This window comes from Myotis myotis, unplaced genomic scaffold (genome assembly GCF_014108235.1).
Source record: "Myotis myotis isolate mMyoMyo1 unplaced genomic scaffold, mMyoMyo1.p scaffold_m19_p_2, whole genome shotgun sequence".
NCBI classification, from domain to species: domain Eukaryota; kingdom Metazoa; phylum Chordata; class Mammalia; order Chiroptera; family Vespertilionidae; genus Myotis; species Myotis myotis.
The window spans coordinates 182,016,652-182,039,625 of NW_023416324.1; the positions used below are offsets into that span (position 1 = coordinate 182,016,652).

General features: G+C 35.3%; 1 protein-coding gene across 3 annotated transcripts in view; it reads right to left on the reverse strand.

The window, feature by feature from the left end:
• Positions 1-22,974, reverse strand: part of NAALADL2 (N-acetylated alpha-linked acidic dipeptidase like 2) — a 935,329-nt gene that overhangs the window by 495,692 nt on the left and 416,663 nt on the right. For all 3 annotated transcript variants that reach the window (XM_036349786.1, XM_036349785.1, XM_036349787.1), the window contains exons 3-4: positions 20,055-20,328; positions 6,133-6,252 (exon numbers count right to left, since the gene is read on the reverse strand). In XM_036349786.1, coding sequence (XP_036205679.1) covers positions 6,133-6,252; positions 20,055-20,328 — 394 coding nt within the window. The remainder of the gene's footprint in view (positions 1-6,132; positions 6,253-20,054; positions 20,329-22,974) is intronic.

The following is a 22,974-nucleotide window of genomic DNA, read 5'->3' on the forward strand; positions in this document are numbered from 1 at the left end:
TCCAGTCAAGTCCCAGCCCACCCACTGACCGGTCGTTATGACATGATGGTGTGATGACCACAGGCTTTTTATAAAATGGATAATACTTTGATGAGTGTATATTATTGTCAAAATTCAAGTGAGACTATTTTAAGCTTACTTAGCTATAATAAGATTTTATAGCTTATTAAAGATTAATTTGTTATAAAAATTTTAAAAATCTATTGAATTTTAAAACAGATACAATATATCGTGTAGCTGCAATTTTAATTACGTAAATTGTAGGGAGAGGTATTTTTCTTCAAGTATTAATTTTTAGTGATGTTTCTTTCCAGAAGTAATTTAACTTGTCTCCACATATTTTATAGCCACAACAGATTGCTAAAGTACAAGCTGCTGCTTAGCACTCCTTGTCAGTGTGCTCCTGAACAAGATAATAATAATTAATCTATTTTTATCATAAGACACTGAATAGAAAAGTAGGAAGAGAACTTAGAGCCATATAGCTAGTGATTAATAATTAGACATCAAGTGAATTCTTTTTAAAATGTGTTAATATAGAGCTCAGACTTCTTTATTTTAATTTATTTTTTAACATTCATCACTCTACATAATATTAGTGCAGATGTGAAAGGAATCATGCAAAATTTCATAGTTATCTTTAAGATAGCATATTCTAAATTCAAATGTAAGAAAATTTTAAACTAAAATTTCAACACCATATCACACCTGAAATAATCCAAACCCTTGACTGAAATACTTCTTTACTTCCCTCTATTCCTCCTTTTCTCTCATGCTCTATCTTCTGTCTCTTTCTTTTTTGTCTTTCTTAACTTGTACTATAAACTTTAGTTAGGAAAAACAAAGGGCTTGGCAGTGTTTTTGGGGCCAAAATTGCATGAATACATGGGGATTACTTATGCTGACTATGTATATGTAAAAATCAACCTTTTTAATAGATGATGTCACTTGTTATGACTTCATAACATTCAAATGGTCAGTAAATGTTATTAAATTATATTATTATGTAGGTATACTCAAAGTGTGTGGTATTTATTTTCTTTAAGTAGTACCATTTATTCCTAATTTGTGAGAAACAATCTATTTAGAAGTATAAAAGCCTAACAGTTGTTTCCTACCTCTCATTTTCCTCCAAGCTCTTTCAAAATGACTACCTATATAAGCATGCTATGGATTTAAGTGGTAGTTAGGTAAGTTATACACTGCCCATATAATATGCAATAGATATTTAATATAAATAATATCTAATGAATGTATGCAAAACTATTTCATTAGTAGAAAACTATATTTGGGTTCCTGGATCATTAAAGTTATAAGTATAAAATATATCTAAGGAAAATACAAAAATCTGCTAATATTTACTGATGTCTTACTATATAACAGTGAGTACTAGGAAGATGATTATGTTATTTCACTTATAAAAATGGCAGTAGCATTTGTGGATTTTTGTAATTTCACCATGCCCAAAGGCATAGACATGTATTCACTATAACTTCAATACATACAAATTCCACTCCTATGAGATAGGGGACTGATAAGTAGTGTGGACACAGACAATGGCCTAATCTTCACATTTCACTGGGATTTACTTGATGTCTAGCTGTCATGGAGTACACAGTGATTTTTTGTTATTATTGATTTTTTTGAATGTGAAAATGGCTTTAAGAAGAAAGCCAAATGCTTTTATTGCATTTTATGAAATAAATCCCATACTAGAGTGCTAGTCAGCAATTTGGGAATGTATGAGGATTATAGAATCTGTTTTACTGTGTCTCAGACTGTCACTGAGAGAAACCTACCTGAATCCATTATGACATGTAAGAGAATATTCTGTCTTAAAGCTTACAGAATTAAAGCACCGTCCCATAAAATAAACTGCTATAAATACAAAGTTAAAATAAAGCCTTCCCTCTAAGGTTTAAGCATAAGGGGACTAGTCCAAGCTGGTCTGGAGACTTGGTTTGGCTCTTCTCTGCAGCATGTATCTAAAAGCCATGTGCCTTTCACAGTCCCTGCTACACAATGTGGAGACTTTCTCATGAACCTCCTTCCTGGAGACTAAGTTAGCGTGTACACAGTAGTTACAAGGGATCTAATGAGGTCCCCTCCATCTTGGGTGTAGACTATTTTTCTACTTATTTCAGAGAGACATTACTATCCCACTGTGCTCCTCCTTTGCCCTTCTTGCCTGGGATTCAGAGATTCCCTACCAAATTCAATTTTGAACTATGACTTAGAAACTACTGTACAGCTAAAATAACATTAACTGTTCTCTTTACTAATTTTGCTGCATGTTCCCAGTACAGATGCTCATTTAGAATCATGATTCATAGTTGTGATTCACATAGAAGTCAATCCGTCCTCTGCCTTTTCAACTAACTGTGTTACTGAACTCCCTCACTTTCAAATTTCAGTCCCAGAATATATTTGATGAACAGGTGAAGTAAGCTTGGCTGTAATCATGCTGTATAAACTAACTTGTCTAATCCATGCTTTATTTCTCTTTACTTTGTGAATATGTATTAATAGCTATGATATCAGTGATTCTTCCAAATCTCTGGGAGAAGCCACAGAAAACAGAATGGAAGGCTAAAGAAAGGATGCCTTGATTCCTCTGCCTAGAAAATAATGCCAAGTTTGTGACAAGGCTCTCTGTCTGGAGGGGGGATTCTGCACAGAACTCTTTGTTAAATCTATTTATAGGCCTGTAACGAAGATAATCGTGGAAAATACACCAGGTTCTTAATAACTGTGTCCTAGTCTAGATAAACCACTAATTCACTACCTTATAGATATGGCCATGGTTTTCAAAAAATATTCTCTGGATCAGTCAAATACAAATAAAAATAAATTTGTTTTTTTTTCTTAACCCATTAGCTACTGGTAAGAATTTTGACTATTTAGCCCATAAGTGTTGTTAGAACAAAATTTTAAATGCCTTATGTTTACTTTAATTTTTGAAGATTTTTTTTTTTACAAAATAGTATATGCAAAACTATTATTGACCATTTAAAATTTCATGAAAATATAAAGCAGTAGAAATTATTCATATTTTCATGGACCCAATTTATATAATTGGCCCCTGCCCATTGACACCATATTAGCCATTATCTCTGGTAGGTTAAACAAACTTCATGGAATGTACTCAGGACAGTGTTACTTTGTTTCCCGCATCCTTTTAAGTCCTTTTAATCCATGTCTAGAGAGGAACATTCTTTCCTAAACACTTAGAGGAAAACGTCTGATTACCCGATATAATAAAAGGGTAATATGCAAATTGACCAAACGGCAGAATGACTGGTCGCTATGATGTGCACTGACCACCAGGAGGCAGACGCTCAATGCTGGAGCTTCCTCCTGGTGGTCAGTGCACTTCCACAGGGGTAGTGACGCTCAACTAGAAGCCAGAAGCATGGTGAGTGCAGTGATGGTGGCAGGAGCCTCTTCTGCCTACAAGACAGCACTAGGGAGCAGCAAGCTGAGCAGTAAGGAGTAGCGAGCAGGTGGGCGGTAATGAGCAAGGCTCCCAGACTGCCCCTGAGGGGTCCCAGACTGCGAGAGGATGCAGGCTGGGCTGAGGGACCCCTGCAAGTGCACGAATTTTCATGCACTGAGCCACTAGTTGGTAATAAAAAGTCTAATTTGAGCCAATTGTCATAAGTAACTAATTAGAATGCCTAGTTCTGATACCATGATCAAAATTCTATTCTTGAAATTCATCTTCTTACCCCTCCACCAGATCAGGTCTGTTATTGGAGAAGGAGTGAACTCTGTTTTATTTTCTTCACCACTGACTAATGATACTCATCTATAAATTAAAAATAACCATAGTCCCTACATCAATAATACTGTTATTGTAAGGATTAATGTGATGATACATAAAAAGTACTTAGCAAAATATCTAGCTCATATTACTAACAATGTTACCATGGGAAACAAACATGCATTTTCTGCTCTCAGCTCTGGCTCACAGACCAATCCCAACACATGCACCATTTGTTAGATGCTAAGCAAACGTATCTCTTACCTTTAGGATTCTCAGGTGAGGCAGACACCAGTCTACTATGCCTCTCATACTGCAGAGTATATTCATTAAACCCTCCATGTGGTTCCACGGAAGCCCCAAGTCACTAAGTTTGCAGTGGAACTTATATTTCTCCAAAATTATTATTCAAAAAATGCTTTCCCCCAAGTCTTCAAACCTTTCCTACCCCATACAAAAGTAAGGGGTTTAATAATTGTCTAACATGTTTTCAACTGTTTTGTTTGAAATATTGGTGTTGGGTAACTCATTTTGAAAGATCTATTCTTTTATATATTAAAATCTCAGTTAAAAACTCCAATTTTGCATCTTCACCTTCTTTCTTTCTTTCTCTTTCTTTCTTTCTTTCTTTCTTTCTTTCTTTCTTTCTTCCTTCCTTCCTTCCTTTCTTTCTTTCTTTCTTTCTTCTTTCTTCTTTCTTTCTTCTTTCTTCTTTCTTCCTTCTTTCTTCCTTTCTTTCTTCTTTCTTCCTTTCTTTCATTATCTATCATCTATCTGCCTGCCTATCTATCTATCTATCTATCTATCTATCTATCTATCTATCTATATCATCATATATCTACTTACCTGTCTACTCTAACTACACCATACACACACCTATACATACACATTAAAGATTCAGGATATGAAATGACACTGACTGGATGTAAATCTTTATTGATTCATGTAAGTAGCTGTTCACCTTTGAGCTAGTCACTTATTCTTTTTCTGCCTTAGTTACCATTCTATCTCAAAAATAGAGTTACTGTGAAGATTAATGTGATAACACATAAAAGGTCCTTAGAATAATATGCAGCTCATATTACTAACAATATTACACTAACAATAAGAATAACATATTATTATTATTATTATTATAAATGTCCTCTTTATAACTTATTTGTTTGATTTATGAGAATTTCCACATCATTATTCTTCTTTGCATTGTAATTATTGTACACTATTCAGCTGTACAAATGTAACATAAATTTCAATACTTAATTGGATATTCTGTCACATCACTGGTCATCATTGTATTTATCAACTCTGTTTTATTCCCCTTTAGAATATATTGATTGAACTGGAATTACTGGATCAAAATGTGATTATTTTAAAGCATTTAATACATGCTGACAAAGTATCCTGTAAAAATTCATAGCAGTGTATATTATATTTTCATGACAATCTTAAAATTCTGGACAGTTATATATTATCACACACTGATTTAGGTGTAAGGGCATCCTTGGAAAATAATAAAAAACAGGCACAGGATGTTCTCTTGTCTCCTTACAGAGTGTGCCAACAGATTTCTGAAACTTTTTCAGACCTGGCAATTAACACAGCTCATTTAGGGTTGAATGAAGATAAAGCCAATAGATCTTCAGAACCAGATAGTTTCAGTGATATAACTATACTGACCATTATTTTTAATAGTAAAAGAAAATTAAGTACAAATGAGCAATAGTGGCTGTCTATGATGGTGGCTCATTATGTGATACTTAGATCAAACTGCTTTAATTATGTAAATGCATCTGATGGATAAGTGTTAATAAACTTCTATTTAAATAAGTAAATCAAGAATCTGCTTCTCCTAAGCATATTACCGTTCAATTAAATTCCTAGCACAGTCAGTAACTGTGAAGTTATACAGTTGACAAAACCAATCACTAAGGAGTATAAATCAGCCAGATACTAGTCTAACATAAAGAATATAGTAATTAGTCAGTTTTGTCAATAGATTAAAAGTTTCACATATGTCATAATAGGAGGACACCATTATTCTCATTTTTAGTATTCCAGATAGGTATCATTATGAAATTTATGCCAATTTTATCAAGGTCTCACAAACTCACTAATGCTTGGCTTACAGTATCTTCTGTATTAAGTTATAAGGATAACAACCTCTTTTTCTTAAAAATGTTAATTTAAAATGTTCTGTTTTGGAAAAGCCATCTTGCTGTGACACTCTCTGCCTCCCTTACACACACACACACACACCCACACACACATGCAACACACTCACTTCACACTCACAGAGGCATATAACTGCAGTAAAGCAAAAAAATATATATATATTCATCCCACCACCAAAAAATAACCATTGGACCAACCTTATAAAGTAGTGGCAATTTTCCTAATTTCAGAAGTGCAATCTGGTTTGTTATATTTCTCATATTTTTTATCCTTTTTAAATCATCTGCATTTCCATAACTCACATCAATGATTTCAGCCTGAAAGAGAAGAAAAAAACACACAAAGGAAAATAAAGCCTTGTTGGAAGAATGATAGCAAATCCATTTGGTATGACAAAATCATTCCTAGCATGTGAAATGGTCAAGGGGAATCAATTCATTCTCTTCCCTTGTCCCGATAACCACAAACCTTCCCTTTCTACTTCTGTCAGGTACAGTGACTCTTGTGGTCACTTGAGAGGGTGTTTGAGAGTCATGTTTGCTTGGTCATCTCCCTTCGCACGAAGTTACAGACCACCAAGTTTATTGTATTCTAGATTCGTATTTCTGGAATTTGAATCATTTTATAAAACACTGCAAGATTAAATCCCTTAAGGTTCAACTACAGTCATACCATTCTCAGGCTTAAAAACAATTCAAAGACCCTGTACTGTTATCCAAATTGAGTGCAAAGTCCATCATGCAAAGCTGTTCAGGTTGTGCATGTATCTATGTGTGATTGATAACCCCTTGAGCTGTGAAGGACAAAACTTATACTCCCGCCTGCATCAATCTGGCGTTCAAGGACTTTAGAATATGGTCCCAAACTATCACTATTTCTGTCATAGCCTCCCCACCACCACCCCATCCCAGACAGTTATACTCTACATCAATATTTCTAATGTTTAAAAGTCCCCTGTTATTAACATAAAAATGACATGACTTTCTGGAGATCCTAATGGGCATCCTCTGATATAGTTGCCCTTTCTTACTCCTTGAAAAGTACTGCACTGAAGGTTTTCTCAAACACATATTCCAATGAGCCAAGATGATATATTTCAACCCTATTTTCTGTAATTTCCATTATAAAAATAGTCGTTATGCTTTTAACTGGAAAAAAAAATGATATTACAACACAAAATGTGCTGTTTCAATCTCCAGCATATCTGCAAGGAAGTGTTGATAAGGACTTAGTGGTGCCAAGCAGTGAAAGTATGAAGAAGGAGGATCCAGATCTTGAAATGCCCACAGTTGTCAATTGGAGCTAATGCACTTCAGCCAGTATTTGAAAAGGGCTTCCATACAGGTCTCACTTCAGGAAAGAATTCTGTTTTTTAGAAGAACATATGAATACCACCAAGAGATTGGTAAGTATGTTAGAAGAAGTATTTCTGGCATAGAGAGTATTTCCTTAGCAATTAATTCATATTCATTTGTAAGAACTTTACAACATACATTAAAACTCATTTCAAATGTTATCTGCCTGCTGAATTTTATCTTTCTGATGCTCAATTCTAATTTGAATCCAAGTTTCTGTCTCTCTTAACAACCCCCCAGGACCCATAAACTTATCTATGTTTCATTTTCTAGTACAGTGAAATTTTCTTAGTGATGGGTCCATTGTGTACCCATTCTCACCCCGGTACCCGCATACACTGTTGACTTATCTGTCTTAAATTAAAATGATTACACCTTATAAAATATCTCTGAAAAGTAAAGCTGTACTTTCAAATGGATTTGCCAAGAAAACCTAATTTGTTAAACAAACTTCTGTCAGAATATTTTTATTATAATTTTCTTCCAATAAAAACGTGATTAAATCAGTGCTTTATTAATACCACTTTTGAGTTTGCTGATGCCATTATGATATGCATATTTGTTGATTTAGGAATTTAAAGACTTGATTAAATAACTGATCACATAATACTAATACTCACATTGAAAAATGAGATAATTCATAGTTTCCACTTCAAAATTTTAAGCTACCTACTAATTATTTGTGATTCACTGAGAGAATCTTAAAACAGGGCTATTACTCAATTGGTTACATTAAAGAACATATTTTTCTTATTTGAGAGAGTTTGAGGGGAAATCATACTGGTCTGAGAGGATGTAGACCAGTCTGTGAGTTGTTTTGTTGTGTACATACCAGAAAGGTATTGCAGCTACAAAAATAAAAATTCTGTAAAAGATATGTAATTATTGGAAAATAGCAATAACTTGCATCAACAATGGCAGTTTCAATTAAAGAATTTTTCCACTCACCTTCTACAAATAGCACATGTCAACACATTAAAGCATTTTAATATACTAGTAATAGGGTTGTTATTTTTCACAAAAATATTCCTCAATACAGGAATTATTATATTATAGTATTATATTAGTTGATTTTGGCTTATGCACTTTGCGGTTATTCATTAAAAATCAGTAATTACAAAAGTCTCAATGTTCTGAAGGTTTGACAGGTGATAATAAAAATGTATTTGTTGCTTTCAAAAGAACCAGGTCCTTTCTAAATGTCTTTCCTATTTACCTTCAAGCAAGCTGAAAATCACAGCTGCAAGAAAGCACATTGAATTTTTCTTAGACACAAATCAATATACAGTGATATGATAAAATGTCAAGCCATTTCTTTCCACACATTCAAGTTGTAGCAATGCACCTCTTCTTACTGTATGTATGGTGTCTCTCTAGAAAATTGTTCACTCAACTGGTTGGACTACTATGATTAATTTACATGCAAAAATTAAGAATGGAGTCACACCCAACTAATCTCTTTGGGGAATGTCAAATGAGCAGGAACCTAATTACCTGTTTAACTATTTACTCCATGTGCACCCATTGTTCTATTGTGGACTTCATTGACAGATAGGAGAGAGTACTGAGAGAGACAGAGTAAAATGGAACTAGTTCTGTTTTGTTTTAAATGTTTGTCTTATTTTTACCAAAGAAAAATATGAAAAAATTTCCACTTTAAATTTTTTTAAATAATATGTTAAATTTCAAACTGAGAACAAATAAAACAACAGAAACAATTCAGACAAAAATTCAAATATTTTATACTTGTCAAAAAAACAACAACAACGCAACACGTATTGAGATGACAACAGAGAAGAAGATTGGTACACTTTAGAACAAATATTAAACATTAAAATATTGCCCTAGCCGGTTTGGCTCAGTGGATAGAGCGTTGGCCTGTGGACTGAAAGGTCCTGGGTTCGATTCCAGTTAAGGGTACATGCCTGGGTTGCGGGCTCAATCCCCAGTAGGAGGCAGCCAGTCAATGATTCTCTCTTATTGATGTTTCCATCTCTCTCTCCCTCTCCCTTCCTCCCTGAAATAATAATTTTAAAAAATGTATCTAAAAAATAAAATAAAATAAAATAAAATTATCTTCTACCTATGGTAAAATAGAAGGAATCATAAATCAGACAATTAAATAAACATGACTAAAAATAAAAATATTAAAAAGTGATTCTACTATGTCAGTGCTCCTATTACCATTGTAACTAGCTAGTTAATATTAAAATAGGAAGTGAGGAAAGGGGAGGCCAGACATTATAAGCACAGTCCTCTGGGCAGCTTCACCAGGAAGCTGCAGTTTCACACTCCCCACAGAGAAGCACAGATCCATTCTCTGCAGATCACTGGGGGAAGGGGCCGAACAAGTGGGGAGATGGACACAGGTACAGTAAAGTGGGGTGATGTAGTCTAGCCTGGGGAACAAAGACAATTGGCTAAGGCGTGGAGTCAATGAAAGCACAGGAAATCCAGAAGGATTCATTGGTTAAGCTCCCAGTTAAGATTCCCAAAGGAGTTCTCTCTCTCTTGTTCCTCTTGTGCTCCTGTTTCTCCCTTGCTCCTTGACCCACACTAGCCTGCCAAGTGGCCCTAGAAGCTGCATGGTCCTTGGCTATGCAGATGCCACACGCAATGGGCTGCTGCTGGGAACACAAGCTCACCTGGCCAGACACTGGACGTGACTAGACTTTAATATAGAGCAGAAACTCTTGAGAGTGGTTATAATCCTAGCTCTGCTGAAGACAAAAGGGTACTTTTTTTCCATGGCAAGACAGAGGGAGATGAACCCTTACTATTACATCATCAATAAAACTTTCCACCATACTTCATCCTCCTGTGTGTGTGGTGGTGGTGGTGGGGGGAGGCTTAGGAAATTATTATTCTTGTGGCATCCCAAGAGCCCCACTTCTACCAGGAACAGGTGGGGACACAGGAAACACCACACCTATAACATTTCTATGGTTCTATATAAAAATGGAGAAGCACCCTAAGCAGAAGTAATAGAAGACAGAAATGAATAAATTATTTCCTGTGATCAGCTAAGAACAATCATAGAAAATAATCAGGTCAGAGAAGTGTCTCTGGGGACATCCACCTGTGGGGTGGCCTGGGCTCCACACTGAGGAATAATCCAGTGCCACGTTTTCTCTTCTACCTTGAAGTAGCAAAATTTATTCATGCTTAGGAAATGATATATGCTTTGGAAATTTTCAGATTTGACATTTTCAACCAAATCAATCACTCTGAATCCTCCTAGCTCCTCTCTAAGAGAGATTCTGAATGTACAGAATGTTTGAAAAGCCTGCTTTGACTAAAACAGTAATTTTCTCCTCAAAATTAGAAATGGTAAACTCAAGCAGTTCTCCTACTGACAAAATACATTATCAGAAGTACCATTCATCTCAATATAAGTTTTATTTTAGAAATTTACTACTATCTCATATAATTTACCTTTTGAATAATCTTTAAATTAAAGTGCTTAGGCTTATTAAAAATGTGAAAATTCAAAATTATTTCTGATGTTTACCTTTCTCCTTTCTAAATAGCATGAGTATTTAGTACTTACGAAGAGTTCAATATTCAGAGATTGTTAGAATTTTATTAGTACTTCATTTTCAAGTTCATGCAAGTGCTTTTCATCATGGACATTATTAGGAAAACCACAATGCATTGAATCATAAAAAACGATTGCTGCTTCCTTCCCCGCCCCCATGGCAGACATCACTAATCAATCATAGTTCTTCCATGAATCAAACTGCTTCTCTAAACATTATTCTAGCTAATCAAAGTCAATTAAATAGAGATTGGCATAAGGAGTGTGCTATATAAAATATATAATAGTTTAATATTAAATAATTGTTCATTTGAATAACTAATATTTAATTATTTAAATTATTTAATAACTGAAGCAGCACAAGTACTATCAGTTAAAATGGACTCTTAAGCAATCAGAAGGGACATCAGCTAGTATGGGAAACTAGTATATGACAACTGAATTCAACAATAAGGATGAGAAACATGATACATTTTGCTATGTTTGGTTTAAGCAATCAGATAAAGGGGTGACTTGTCATACTTATCACTTTTTTTCCTTTAATAAACACTTGAAAAATATTTGCTAAAATGATATACTAAATACAATATCTTGACATTCAGTAATTATTTAAGATATTTGCATTTTTTAAAAATAATATAACATGCACACATCCATTTAAAAGATAATAAAATTAACTTAAAAGTGTAATATAGAAATTTATCCAAAGTGAAGCACAGTTCTGTCAGGATTGCATTTCCATATTTTAAGTCTATTGTCTCCGAAGTCAATAGACAAAATCATGTAAGTTAGAAAACACAAATTATCAGTAAGAAAAAATAATTTTAAGTGGCCCCAGATTTAACAAATAGGCCCTTACAGAATATTTAGATACTCATTTGCATTATTTGGCCAACATATTCAAAATAAAAATCAGCCAGAATATCTTTCCCTTCTACCCACTTATATTAAACAGTCATTTTAAAAGTTAAAACTATATATCTTAAAAAGGAAATCATAAAATATATGTATAGAAGTAGGAAAATAAACGGGAGAAAACAAAAATTATGGTAGTCCAAGAAAGAGAGGGTATTAAAGAGAAAAGTTTGTTATTTTCCAACCACATGGGTCAGGTTGTATTTTAGTTTCTGAAGGTATGGAGGAAAATGAGTTACAAAAACTGGCTTTATACTGTTTACTTTCTCTTGATGAGACATCAACAATAAAAAAGTCAATAAAGATAGTGACAGTTCAGAAGATTCCAGTTATGCTATGCCCTAAAGAAAATATGGACAGAGTAGTTTAGAGGGATGGGGAATCATTTTGATAAGAAAGTCAGGGAAGACATTGCTAAAGAAATCACACCTAAATGATGAGAAGCCATGAACTGACCTAGGTGAACCTTTCGGCAGAGGTAAGTACAAACTCTGAGAGAATAAAGACCTCTGCAAATGAAACAAAGACATCAAATATGTTAAGGTGGAAAACATGACTTCTGAATTTTGAAAGAGGAAGTTATTGTTTTTCTTATAGGGGGTGGGCATTAGATAAGGATGGATTTTCAGGAATGTATCAATGAAGTAAGGAACAACTGTCAGGTGGTACTCAACAGTTAGAAGGAACAGTTGAGATGTACAGCTGAGAGAGGTAATAGTATGTTGGTTAGTTAGTCAGTTTTTACCAAAAATGCAATAAGAAGGTTTGTAGACTAAAAAGAAGATTTAGCCTCATTTGTTCTATAAATCCTAGAAACAAAAGAAGTATATAGAAACTGGATCTAGATTATTCTTTCTCAAAGTGAGAATGGATGAAATAAATTAGTGTAAAAGTGATTAATCCTATTCCATTTACATTTTCACCAACAACAAGTGATGATGAGAGTGTCTGTAAATTTACCGCCATTCCCATGTTTAACCTATTTACTCTATTTTGCTATAGTAAACCAAGAATAAAACTCTTAAAAAAATAATAACAACAGCAGCTCTGGTAAATTGCTCCGGAACTAAACATTCTGAAAGAACTCAATCATCTCCCTGAGTGAGATTGGAGAGCAATGGGGAAATAGGGTCATTGTCTTGAAAGTCTAGGAAGAGAGCTGATGGACCAGTTCCAGGTGCTTGAGGACAAAGAAGGAAGGTCATCGGGTAATTTCTGCAAAATGTTCCAGGAGATAGAAGTATCTCAGAAAAGTATATGCATGGGTTGGCAAAAGTAGGTTTACAGTTGTGAGGCTATGAAACACGTTTTTTTATTTAATTATTATTAATTATTATATTATTTATTTGTAACAACTATGGAACTACTTTTGCCCACCCCTGTATCTGATATGATGGTAATTTGAGGAAATTCTTTATCTTCCATTATATTTGTCTAGAACAGTGATTCTCAACCTTCCTAATGCCACGACCCTTTAATACAGTTCCTCATGTTGTGGTGACCCCCAATTTCATTGTTACAAATTGAACATAATTAAAGCAGAGTGATTAATCACAAAAACAATATGCAATTATATATGTGTTTTCCGATGGTCTTAGGCGACCCCTGTGAAAGGGTCGTTGGACCCCCAAAGGGGTCGAGACCCACAGGTTGAAAACTGCTGGTCTAGAAGGTAAACTCTATCTGACCATTGAACTTCCCCTTTCCGGAAATAAACAACAAAAAAACAGAAGGCAATTTCCTGCCACTCACTATTCAATTATTGATTTTTTTAAAAATAATAGTTTAATGATTTTTAGAGAGAGAGAGAAATGGAAAAGAGAGAAACATCGATGTAAGAGTGTAATATAGATGAACTGCATCCTGCACCCCCCCTTACTGGGGATCCAACCAGCAATCCAAGTGCCCTGACCAGGAATCAAACCAGCAACTTTGTGGTGCCTGGGACGATGCCCAACCAACTGAGCCACACCGCCAGGGCACAATCATTGATTTTTTCAGTTGTCTCTATGACTTTGGATGAAAGTTGTATGAAATTTGAAGTGGAATCTGAGTGCAATCTCGCTTTCTACCCAATGGCATTGTTCTTGGTGCTGTCCAACCCACCTAAAACTGTAGCCTTGCTGTAATTGGCCTACAAGTCTTGTGCAATGTTTCTTTCTCTCTCTCTCCCTCTCCCTTCTCTAAAATAAATAAAAATTTATTTAAAAAAACTGAAATAGTTATGGATTTGACTATGGGTTGAAGATTTTTCTTAGGCTTGACAATGTGTAAAGAGTGAAGTAATCGAGGAGGGTAAGAAGTGAGCAACTGCAGAAGGAGATAAAGGCAAGAGGAAGATCACAGGAAAGCCCAGCTGTTAGAGAATTGGAAATGGACTAGAAAGCCTTTGAGTCTGTGAAAAAAAGTCCATATTTGTTTTAATTCAACTATCTTTGCATTAAAACTTTTATTTTATATGCTTTTGTTCTCTTTCCCACATAAAAAATGTCACCTTTCTTACAAATATTTAATTATGAACAATATGTTGTGATAGATCACTTCTTTATTTGTAAATGCTTCTGTCTAAATTTTAAATATTGGAAAAAGTGTACATGTAAATATATAAAATATGTGGCAACTAGTCCCATGATTATTCTCCTCAAATTAGCAGAAGTTATGAATGTGAATGTGTATGTCAATGCACATGTGCAAATGTGTATTATGAGAATGATTAAACTAGACCAGATTTATGACATGATATAAAAGAAAAAGAATATAATACTAAACTGTTTATGTCCTCTTTGCTACCCATTTTCTATAGAGATTGTATAATGGAATCAATCATTCCAGTATATCTTTAGAACATTCATATCCAGTAGCCATATCTGTCCATTTTTTAGATGAGGAAACTAAAGTTTAGGATGTTTAAATAACTTACTCATGTTTTAAGTTAGCAGTATCAAGCCATGGAGTTTTATAATTGTTTACCTGACTTCCAGTTTCTTCCATACTACAGTCTTTCCAACTACATATAAGCAATGTCCAAAGCTTTCTTTTTAACCACTTTGTCCCCCGTGATTGGCATCCAAAAGGCGCTCAGCATGTATTTGCTGAATGTTGATGGCTTCCTGCTCTATTAGGGAGACCCAGCTGGCTAAGTGCTATATTAGTCAGTTACTCTTTCCATATCAAATTAAAATATATAGGAAAACATTAATAATCATAGGAAACTTTATTTAATAAATGACATTAAACTTATTAAGGCAAGGATATTGAAGGAGTTGCTAATTCATTCAAGAGAATTCTTCCCGGAGACAGTGAAAGTAATATGACAGAATTCTGCCTTTTAAAATAATTTATCTTATGTATCAAAATAGTGCATAAACCTAAGGATCAACTTTTGCACAGATCTCTCTAGTTCTGAAGGGAGGTAAATCTTACATGCAAACTACATATTTAAATGCTAGCATTTTATGGAAATTAAAATATAAATTAAATCTGCTGGAAAAGTTACATTACCACTTAGTTTTATAAGTAGTATGCTTTAAATCATATCAAAAGTAAAAATAAAAAGGCTGACCTAGACTTTTCTGTCAAATTACACTTAATTATGGAGATTCAGAAACTTTACAGGTAACTTTAGTCAAATTAGAAGTCTCTAGTAAAACACTTTCTCACTAAAATGTCCATATTTGTTTTAATTTTATATGTTTTTGTCCTCTTTCCCACATAAAAGATGTAAACTTTCTCACAAATATTTAATTATGACAATATGTTGTGATAGATCACTTCTTTATTTGTAAATGTTTCTGTCTAAATTTTAAATACTGGAAAAAAATATATATATAATATGTGGTAACTAGTCCCATGGTTATTATCCTCAAATTAGCAGAAGTTATGAAATTATTTTGTTAATTCAGTGTACAAAGCTCATGATATCAGGAATACATGGGATTTAGGCAAAGGTATTATATGTAATTTTTTAAAATTAATAACTTTTATACAATTGTGGTCACAGCTATTTATCTCACAATTTTTTATTGTTGATCAAAAGATAGATCCCAAGAGAAGAAAAGAAAGACCAAAAAAAAAAAAGCAAAATCATTTTCAACATTGAAAAGCAGCTCCTAGCTTACATTTTCTGTTGGTGAGAAAGTAGCTTAATCTTCATACTCATACAATTCTATTCCACTCCTTTAGCTTCTGAAATTTTTATCTATAACAGGAATCCTTCAGAGCCAAATGCATATAGCTTTGCCTTTTGTCATAACACTGATAAGTCTGTTTTTGTTTAAGAATATTAAAAATAAAACAGGAAGACAATGTTTTCCTAGCCATGCGAAAATAGACATCTGACTTGCAAGTTATTCAAAGATTCCATGCAGTGGTTATATTTTTATATTTTAAGACATTTTAACAAATTATTTGATGGTGTTAAGATTTCATATGTTAAACTATGTCTTGATGTTTCACATAACAAAGATAACACTGCTCTTCAGGACCAACTTGACAGAATTTGTAATTCTGCATTCAAAAATGAAATACTTCTGCCCTGGATGGATTGGCTCAGCGGATAGAGTGTCAGCCCACAGACCAAAGGGTCTTGGGTTTGGTTCCAAGTCAAGGGCAGGTATCTCAGTTGCAGGCTCCATCCCTGGCCCTGGTTGATGCTGGAGGCAACCAGTCAATGTGTCATGTGTCTCTTTTACATGGATGTTTCTCTCTCTCTCTCTTTCTCTCTCTCTCTCTCTCTCTCTCTCTCTCTCTCTCTCTCTCTCTCTCATCTCTATCTATCTCTATCTCTATTCTCTCAACCCACCTCCCTCCTCTCTACTCTAAAAAAGTTCAATGGAAAAAATATCCTCAGGTGAGGATTTAAAAATAATAATGTAAAAATTAAAAACAAATACTTTATTCCTAGTTTATTTGATTTTTAGTTTTTAATTAAAAATATAATCAGGGACTTATATATAGTCTATTATTAACTCACATTAGTGCACATTGAAAGGAAATTAATTAGAAGGTGGCCAATGGGGCGGAACTGGGGGAAACAGGCCTGACAGGCCTTGGAGTCAACCTCCCGATGTCCCCCCGCAGCCGCTGCACCCGGGGTGGAGCCATGGCTCAAAGGTGGTTTTTGGAGTGAGCAGGGTCCCTCTGGGAGGTGGGGTTCCCCAGCCTGGACTGTGGGGATCGGGCTGAAACTGGCTCTCAGACATCCCCTCAGGGGTCCCGGATTGCAAGAGGATGGTTCTTGGGTGACACACCCTGGAATTGGGCTCTCTCCTCTCTGGTTCCAGGTGCATCACCCAAGAACTGCCATTGCCAAGTCACTGCTGCTCAGAAGCTCCTGCATTGATTGTCTGCCCCTGGTGGTCAGTGTGCATAATACCTACCGGCTGGTTGGCCAGTCAGATGGTCACTTAGCCATATATATATATATATATATATATATATATATATATATATATATATATACATACAGAATACAGGACCATTATAGTCAGACAGCAGGGTAAAAAGTTTGTGCTTCCAAATCTTATGGTAGATAGTTCTGATATTTTCCTAATTTATCCCATTTGAATGTGTCTACTTTATTCCACATAATAATAATAACATTTATAGAGTGCTTTCCAAGTGCCAGGCACTTTACGTGATTTTTATAATTTCTTTCCCACAACCACTTGGGATACTAGTATGTTTCCTCTTATAAAAATAAAAAAATAAACGCTTACAGAATTGAAGTGGCTAACCCACAGTTGTGCACCTGATCAGGAAGGGTGCTAGCCTGGGTTCTCTGAGGAATGGGGCAGTGATAAATGTGTTGATATCAATATTTTAAGCACAGTAAATGAGTTGGTGAAAATAAATTTCTACACAAAATTGCATTATTGGGTTTGTCTTTCAGACACAAAGGAATACTTAATAGAAAGAACACTCTAAAACCCATAAAATGTATTGGAATAAAAACAAATCCCCTGTTCAAAACTAAAAACATGGCTGTCCCAACCTGACCAACCCATATTAAATATTAATTGTTCCCTTTGCTTTCTGCATCTGTGTGGGTTTCACAAAGGACACAAGACATAATTGCACAGGCATTACATGAAGTCATATATTCTATTTGTAAAACTGACTAGACATTGCCAACACTCACTACCAATGTCTTTAACAACATGATGATATTATAGTGGGTATTTGCCTTTTAATAAAAATATAAATTACTGTTTATTCCCCGAAGCTAACCTCACTCATGCTAAATTATGTATGTATCCATTTTAATATGTATTTTGCATCTGACAGGACAACTCTCCTTAGAACCCTTTCACTAACCCACCTGTCATTATGATGGGGTAAACAATGTCACCTTTCCAGTGCACGATGAATTACAAAGAAGTTGCAAAGTACACCATCCATCATGCTGGCACTGTGCCGGTTTTCCAAGTAGATCTCAGATATCACAAATGCTGTTTAGACTGTTACCAAAAAGCAAAAATTGGAAGCTTATCCCAAACAGTCACATGATGAATGGACATGACAGCTCTTCAAAGAAAAGGGGCACTCCTCTTCTACAAATAACCTTGTCAAAAGCAAAGTAGTGGGGAGCTTTGCTGGCAGTCAAATTAGAATAATTTAGGAACTTGTTAATGGCTCTGCCTGATAGAAATTCATGCAAACACAATGTACTCAAAATAAAAAATTAGGTATGCCTGAATCAGCAGCAGCAACCTCTCAAGCTTGATTTGAATTAGGAAATGGTCTGAAGGGATGCAGAAAAATTACTAGTGTTCTATTAATTAGAATATGTGAGTATCAATAATACATCTGTCTAAAACATGTACATAAAATATGCAAGTACTCCATATGCATGTAAAACAGTCACCTACAAATTGCTTTGCTTTTGAAAATCATAATACAACTAGAGCTTTAAAAATCCATATAAATACCTTATTAGATCCTTTATTGAATAGATATTTAAATATGTTTTTAATTGATATCAGAAAGAGGGAGGGAGAGGAGCGATAGAAACATTAATGATGAGAAATAATTATTGATCAGCTGCCTCCTGCACGCCCCCTACTGGGGATGTAGCCTGCAACCCAAACACGTGCCCCGTTGGGAATCGAACAGAGACCTCCTGATTCATAGGTCGATGCTCAACCACTGAGCAATACCATCCGGGTTAAATATTTCATATATTAATCAGAGCTAATCAGAAGTTAGATTCTTAAAAATCTGGCAATAATGAACAACAATCAGAAACATAACATTATTTCATTTGTATTAAGTAAAGCAATCTACAGTTTTATAAAAGACTAAATGTACTCATTAAGTCATATTTTTACAAGGAAACAGACCACTTGTTATTTAAGAAAACTAGTGACCAGTTATATATTGTATCTAACTGGCAAATTGTCTTTACTACAGCCTAGGCCAGGGGTGGGCAAACTTTTTGACTCGAGGGCCACAATGGATTCTTAAACTGGACCGGAGGGCCGGAACAAAAGCATGGATGGAGTGTTTGTGTGAACTAATATAAATTCAAAGTAAACATCATTACATAAAAGGGTACGGTCTTTTTTTTTTTTTTTTTAGGTATACTCATTTCAAACGGGCCGGATCCGGCCCACGGGCCGTAGTTTGCATACGGCTGGCCTAGGCTCTGTCCTCCAAGATTTACATATATTAGTCAATTTGATTCTCAAAACAACCTTATGATATTGGAAATATGATTAGCCACATTACAGAGTTGAAGAAACAGCCCGAGAGCTGAGATTGAAACCAGTCCATGTGGCTCTAGAAGCCATGCACTTAACCTCAATGCCAAAAAAACACAACACCAAAAAACAACAAAAACTAACCCAGAAAATAACAAAGCAATAACCCACAGCTGGCCTTCTAGCTAAGGTGTTTTCCATTAAGAAAGTGGCAGTACTGTATTTCAAATCTTAAAAGTGTGAATAATCACATCAATTTTCCACTGCCCTCACCTCTATTCCTTCTGTCCATAGCAATCTATTAAAATCTGCCTTTCAAAAAAAAGAATGAAATGAACATGTACTCTGTGTACTAGGGAAATGTGAATGACTCAGTCACATGTTCAACACTTTTGAATTAAATTCTTCTAACGTGTTTTCACTTTCCAAATACGACAAGTCAAGAGCCAGGCAATCCAAATCTTCCTTTTCCTTCCCTGGCATCTCCACACTGAGGACTTTTAACAGTTACTTTTGTATGTTGCATCTTGCCAGTTAGTTCACTTTAGATGAAAGCTGCTGTTTTCTAATCCTATTTCACCGTAACTGACAGAGACAAATGGTCATATTACCTCGAGAGTTCCTTTGGCAGAATAGGCTGCATATGAGGAGAGTAGATCTTGGCTGCGGTGTGTTCTGGCTTCTCCATCGCAAGGCTGGCCATTAACATGAAAGCATTGGCCACTGCTGCTCAGCGTCACAGAGCTGGGAGAAGGGCCTGGCAGACTCAGCAGCACAGAGTAATTTACAAACTGCACATCATCTAGGCCCAGAGAAGTCCACTGAGCCTTAATCGTCTTTGAAATTTCTGTGTCATCTTCGCTTTTGTACAGTGGTATCAAATTTCTGAAAGAAATTTAAAAAGCACATTATAAAAAGATAAGAAAATCTTTATTCTTTTTAGTTGTGACTGTTTCATATATGGACAATTATTAATAGCTGTGGATATGAAAGATGAATGAGATGGGCCACTACACAAGAAACTCCCGGTTAGGTAGAGGTGATGAGCTTGCGCAGAAATCACACTAAATCAAAACAGAATGAATTAAGTTCTTAAGAATTAACAAAGCACTGTGGGACTGAACAGAACAGAGTGATTAATTCCAATCAGTTCTTTTATTTGTTCTGATCCTTCTATGGACACAATCCATTTAAAACTCAGTTCAAAAACTAGGAGTCATACTGGTTGAGACAGTTCTGTATTACTGTTACTATTATTTCATACTAGAGGCTCAGTGCATGAAATCCCTGCATGGGTAGGGTCCCTAGGCCTGGCTGGCAATGGGGCCAATAGGGGCCTTCCAGCTGCCGGCCAGGGCCTTCCTTCTGGCTTCTGGCTGGGGCCTTTTTTGTTCTGTGCCACCCCGTGGTGGTCAGCGCACGTCATAGCGAGCAATCAGTCTCCCGGTCGAATTCTCGTGGGGACAATTTGCATATTAGGCTTTTATATATAGATAAAACTATGTGATTAATATATAGCTGTTGCTATTGCAAATAATAGAGACAGAACCCGTTCTGATACAAATTATATGCCAAATTGCATGATGCTATGACCACAATGATATACAATAAAATCAGTATATCATGGTAAAACCAACCACAGCTTCTCAAAGCAATGTGAAATTTTTTTGTGAGTGCATGCTGAAGTCTATATATATTTACTTCTATACATATCCCATAATCCATAGTGATACTACATATTTTTGCTTATGATATCCTAGAAAAGAATCTGTTAAAAATATGTGTAGAACCTAGAACAGAATCTGACAAGGAAATTAAAAGATTATAATCCAATAAAGTTTTGTTTTGTTTTATGATGGAATTCACAAGATCACCATTCCCCCCCCCCAAAAAAAAAATATATATATATCCTCTTATGAGAATTTTTTTGCTATCCAAACTATTACCTAAGTGAATATTTGATAATCGTTGTTATTTTTGCCCATACATAATTTTTTTCTCATCCATAGTTATTACTTTTTGGACCCTGTTTATTCAAGAAAACCAAAATGAAATACTTCCAAAAATGGAATAAAAGTACACACAATGAAAAAAAAATGCATACAATAGTAAAGGAAGGCATTGCTGGAGACAAAAAGTAGGTCTATTAACACAGCTTAAAAGGAAGATGTAATAATATACAATGCCCCTGCTGTTTTTTATATTATTAAATGCTATTTCTATTCTTTTTTAAAAAATATCTAGTTTGATCAATCATCAGTACCATGTAAACTTTATGGAAGAGGTGATTAAAAAATTCTATTGTTTTTATTTTTATTCTGAATAAGACTAGTGGTCTGTATTCTATTCTGTTTTTGTTTTTGGGGGGGAGGGGAGGAGGGTGAGGATTTGGAGGTGTTAATAGACAAATGAAATTGTATATATTTAAAGTATACAACACAATAACCTGATATACATGTATATTATAAAATGATTATCACAATCAAATTAACACATCCATCAGCTCACATAGTTACTTTTGTGTGTATGTTTGTGTGTGTGTTGTGTGTGTGAGGACACATAATATCTAATCTCTCAGCAAAATTTAAGTATACAGCACAGTATATTAACTACAGTCACCATGCTGTACATTAGATCTTCAGAAGATATTCATCTTATAACTGAAGATTTGTACCCTCTGACCAACATCACTCCATTTCCTATAGCCCCCAATCCTTGGCAACTAGGATTCTACTCTGTTTCTATGAGTTTAACTTTTTTCTTTTCTTTTTTTTTCTTTTTTTTTTTTTTTAGATTCCACATATACGTGATATTATGCAGGACCTGTGTTTATTGGTCTGGCTTAATGAATCAATGCACTTATCATAGTGCCCTCAAAATTCATTTATATTGTTGCAAATGGCATGCTCTTCACTAAAACTGAATAAAAATATTCCATGTTTTATACCCCACTTTTCTTTATCCATTCATCTTATATAATAAAAGGCTAATAAGTAAATTGACCCAATGGCGGAATGACCGGTCTCTATGACGCACACTGACCACCAGGAGGCAGACACTCATGCAGGGGCTGCTCCCTGGTGGTCTGTGAACTCCCACAGGGGGAACACCACTCAGCCAGAAGCTGGGCTCATGACTGGCCAGTGCAGGGGTGGTGGTGGGAGCCTCTCCCACCTCCGCAGCAGTGCTAAGAATGTCCAATGCCAGCTTAGGCTCACTTCCTGCTGGGAGCAGGCCTAAGCTGTCAGTCTGACATTGCCTGAGAGTTCCCAGACTGTGAGAGGGTGCAGGCTGGGCCAGGGATCCCACACCCCTGAGTGCATGAATTTTGTGCACCAGGCCTCTACTTAGACTATAAACACTTAGTTTGATTTCATACTTTGGCTAGTAATTCCCAGTATAAAGATAACATAGTATAAAGTTAATACTAGAGGCCCGATGCATGGAATTCGTGCAAGGGACTTGGCCCTCGCAGCCGCGACGGCTTGCCTCAGCCCTTGCAGCCCCTGCTTTGTCTGGAAGGTCATCCAG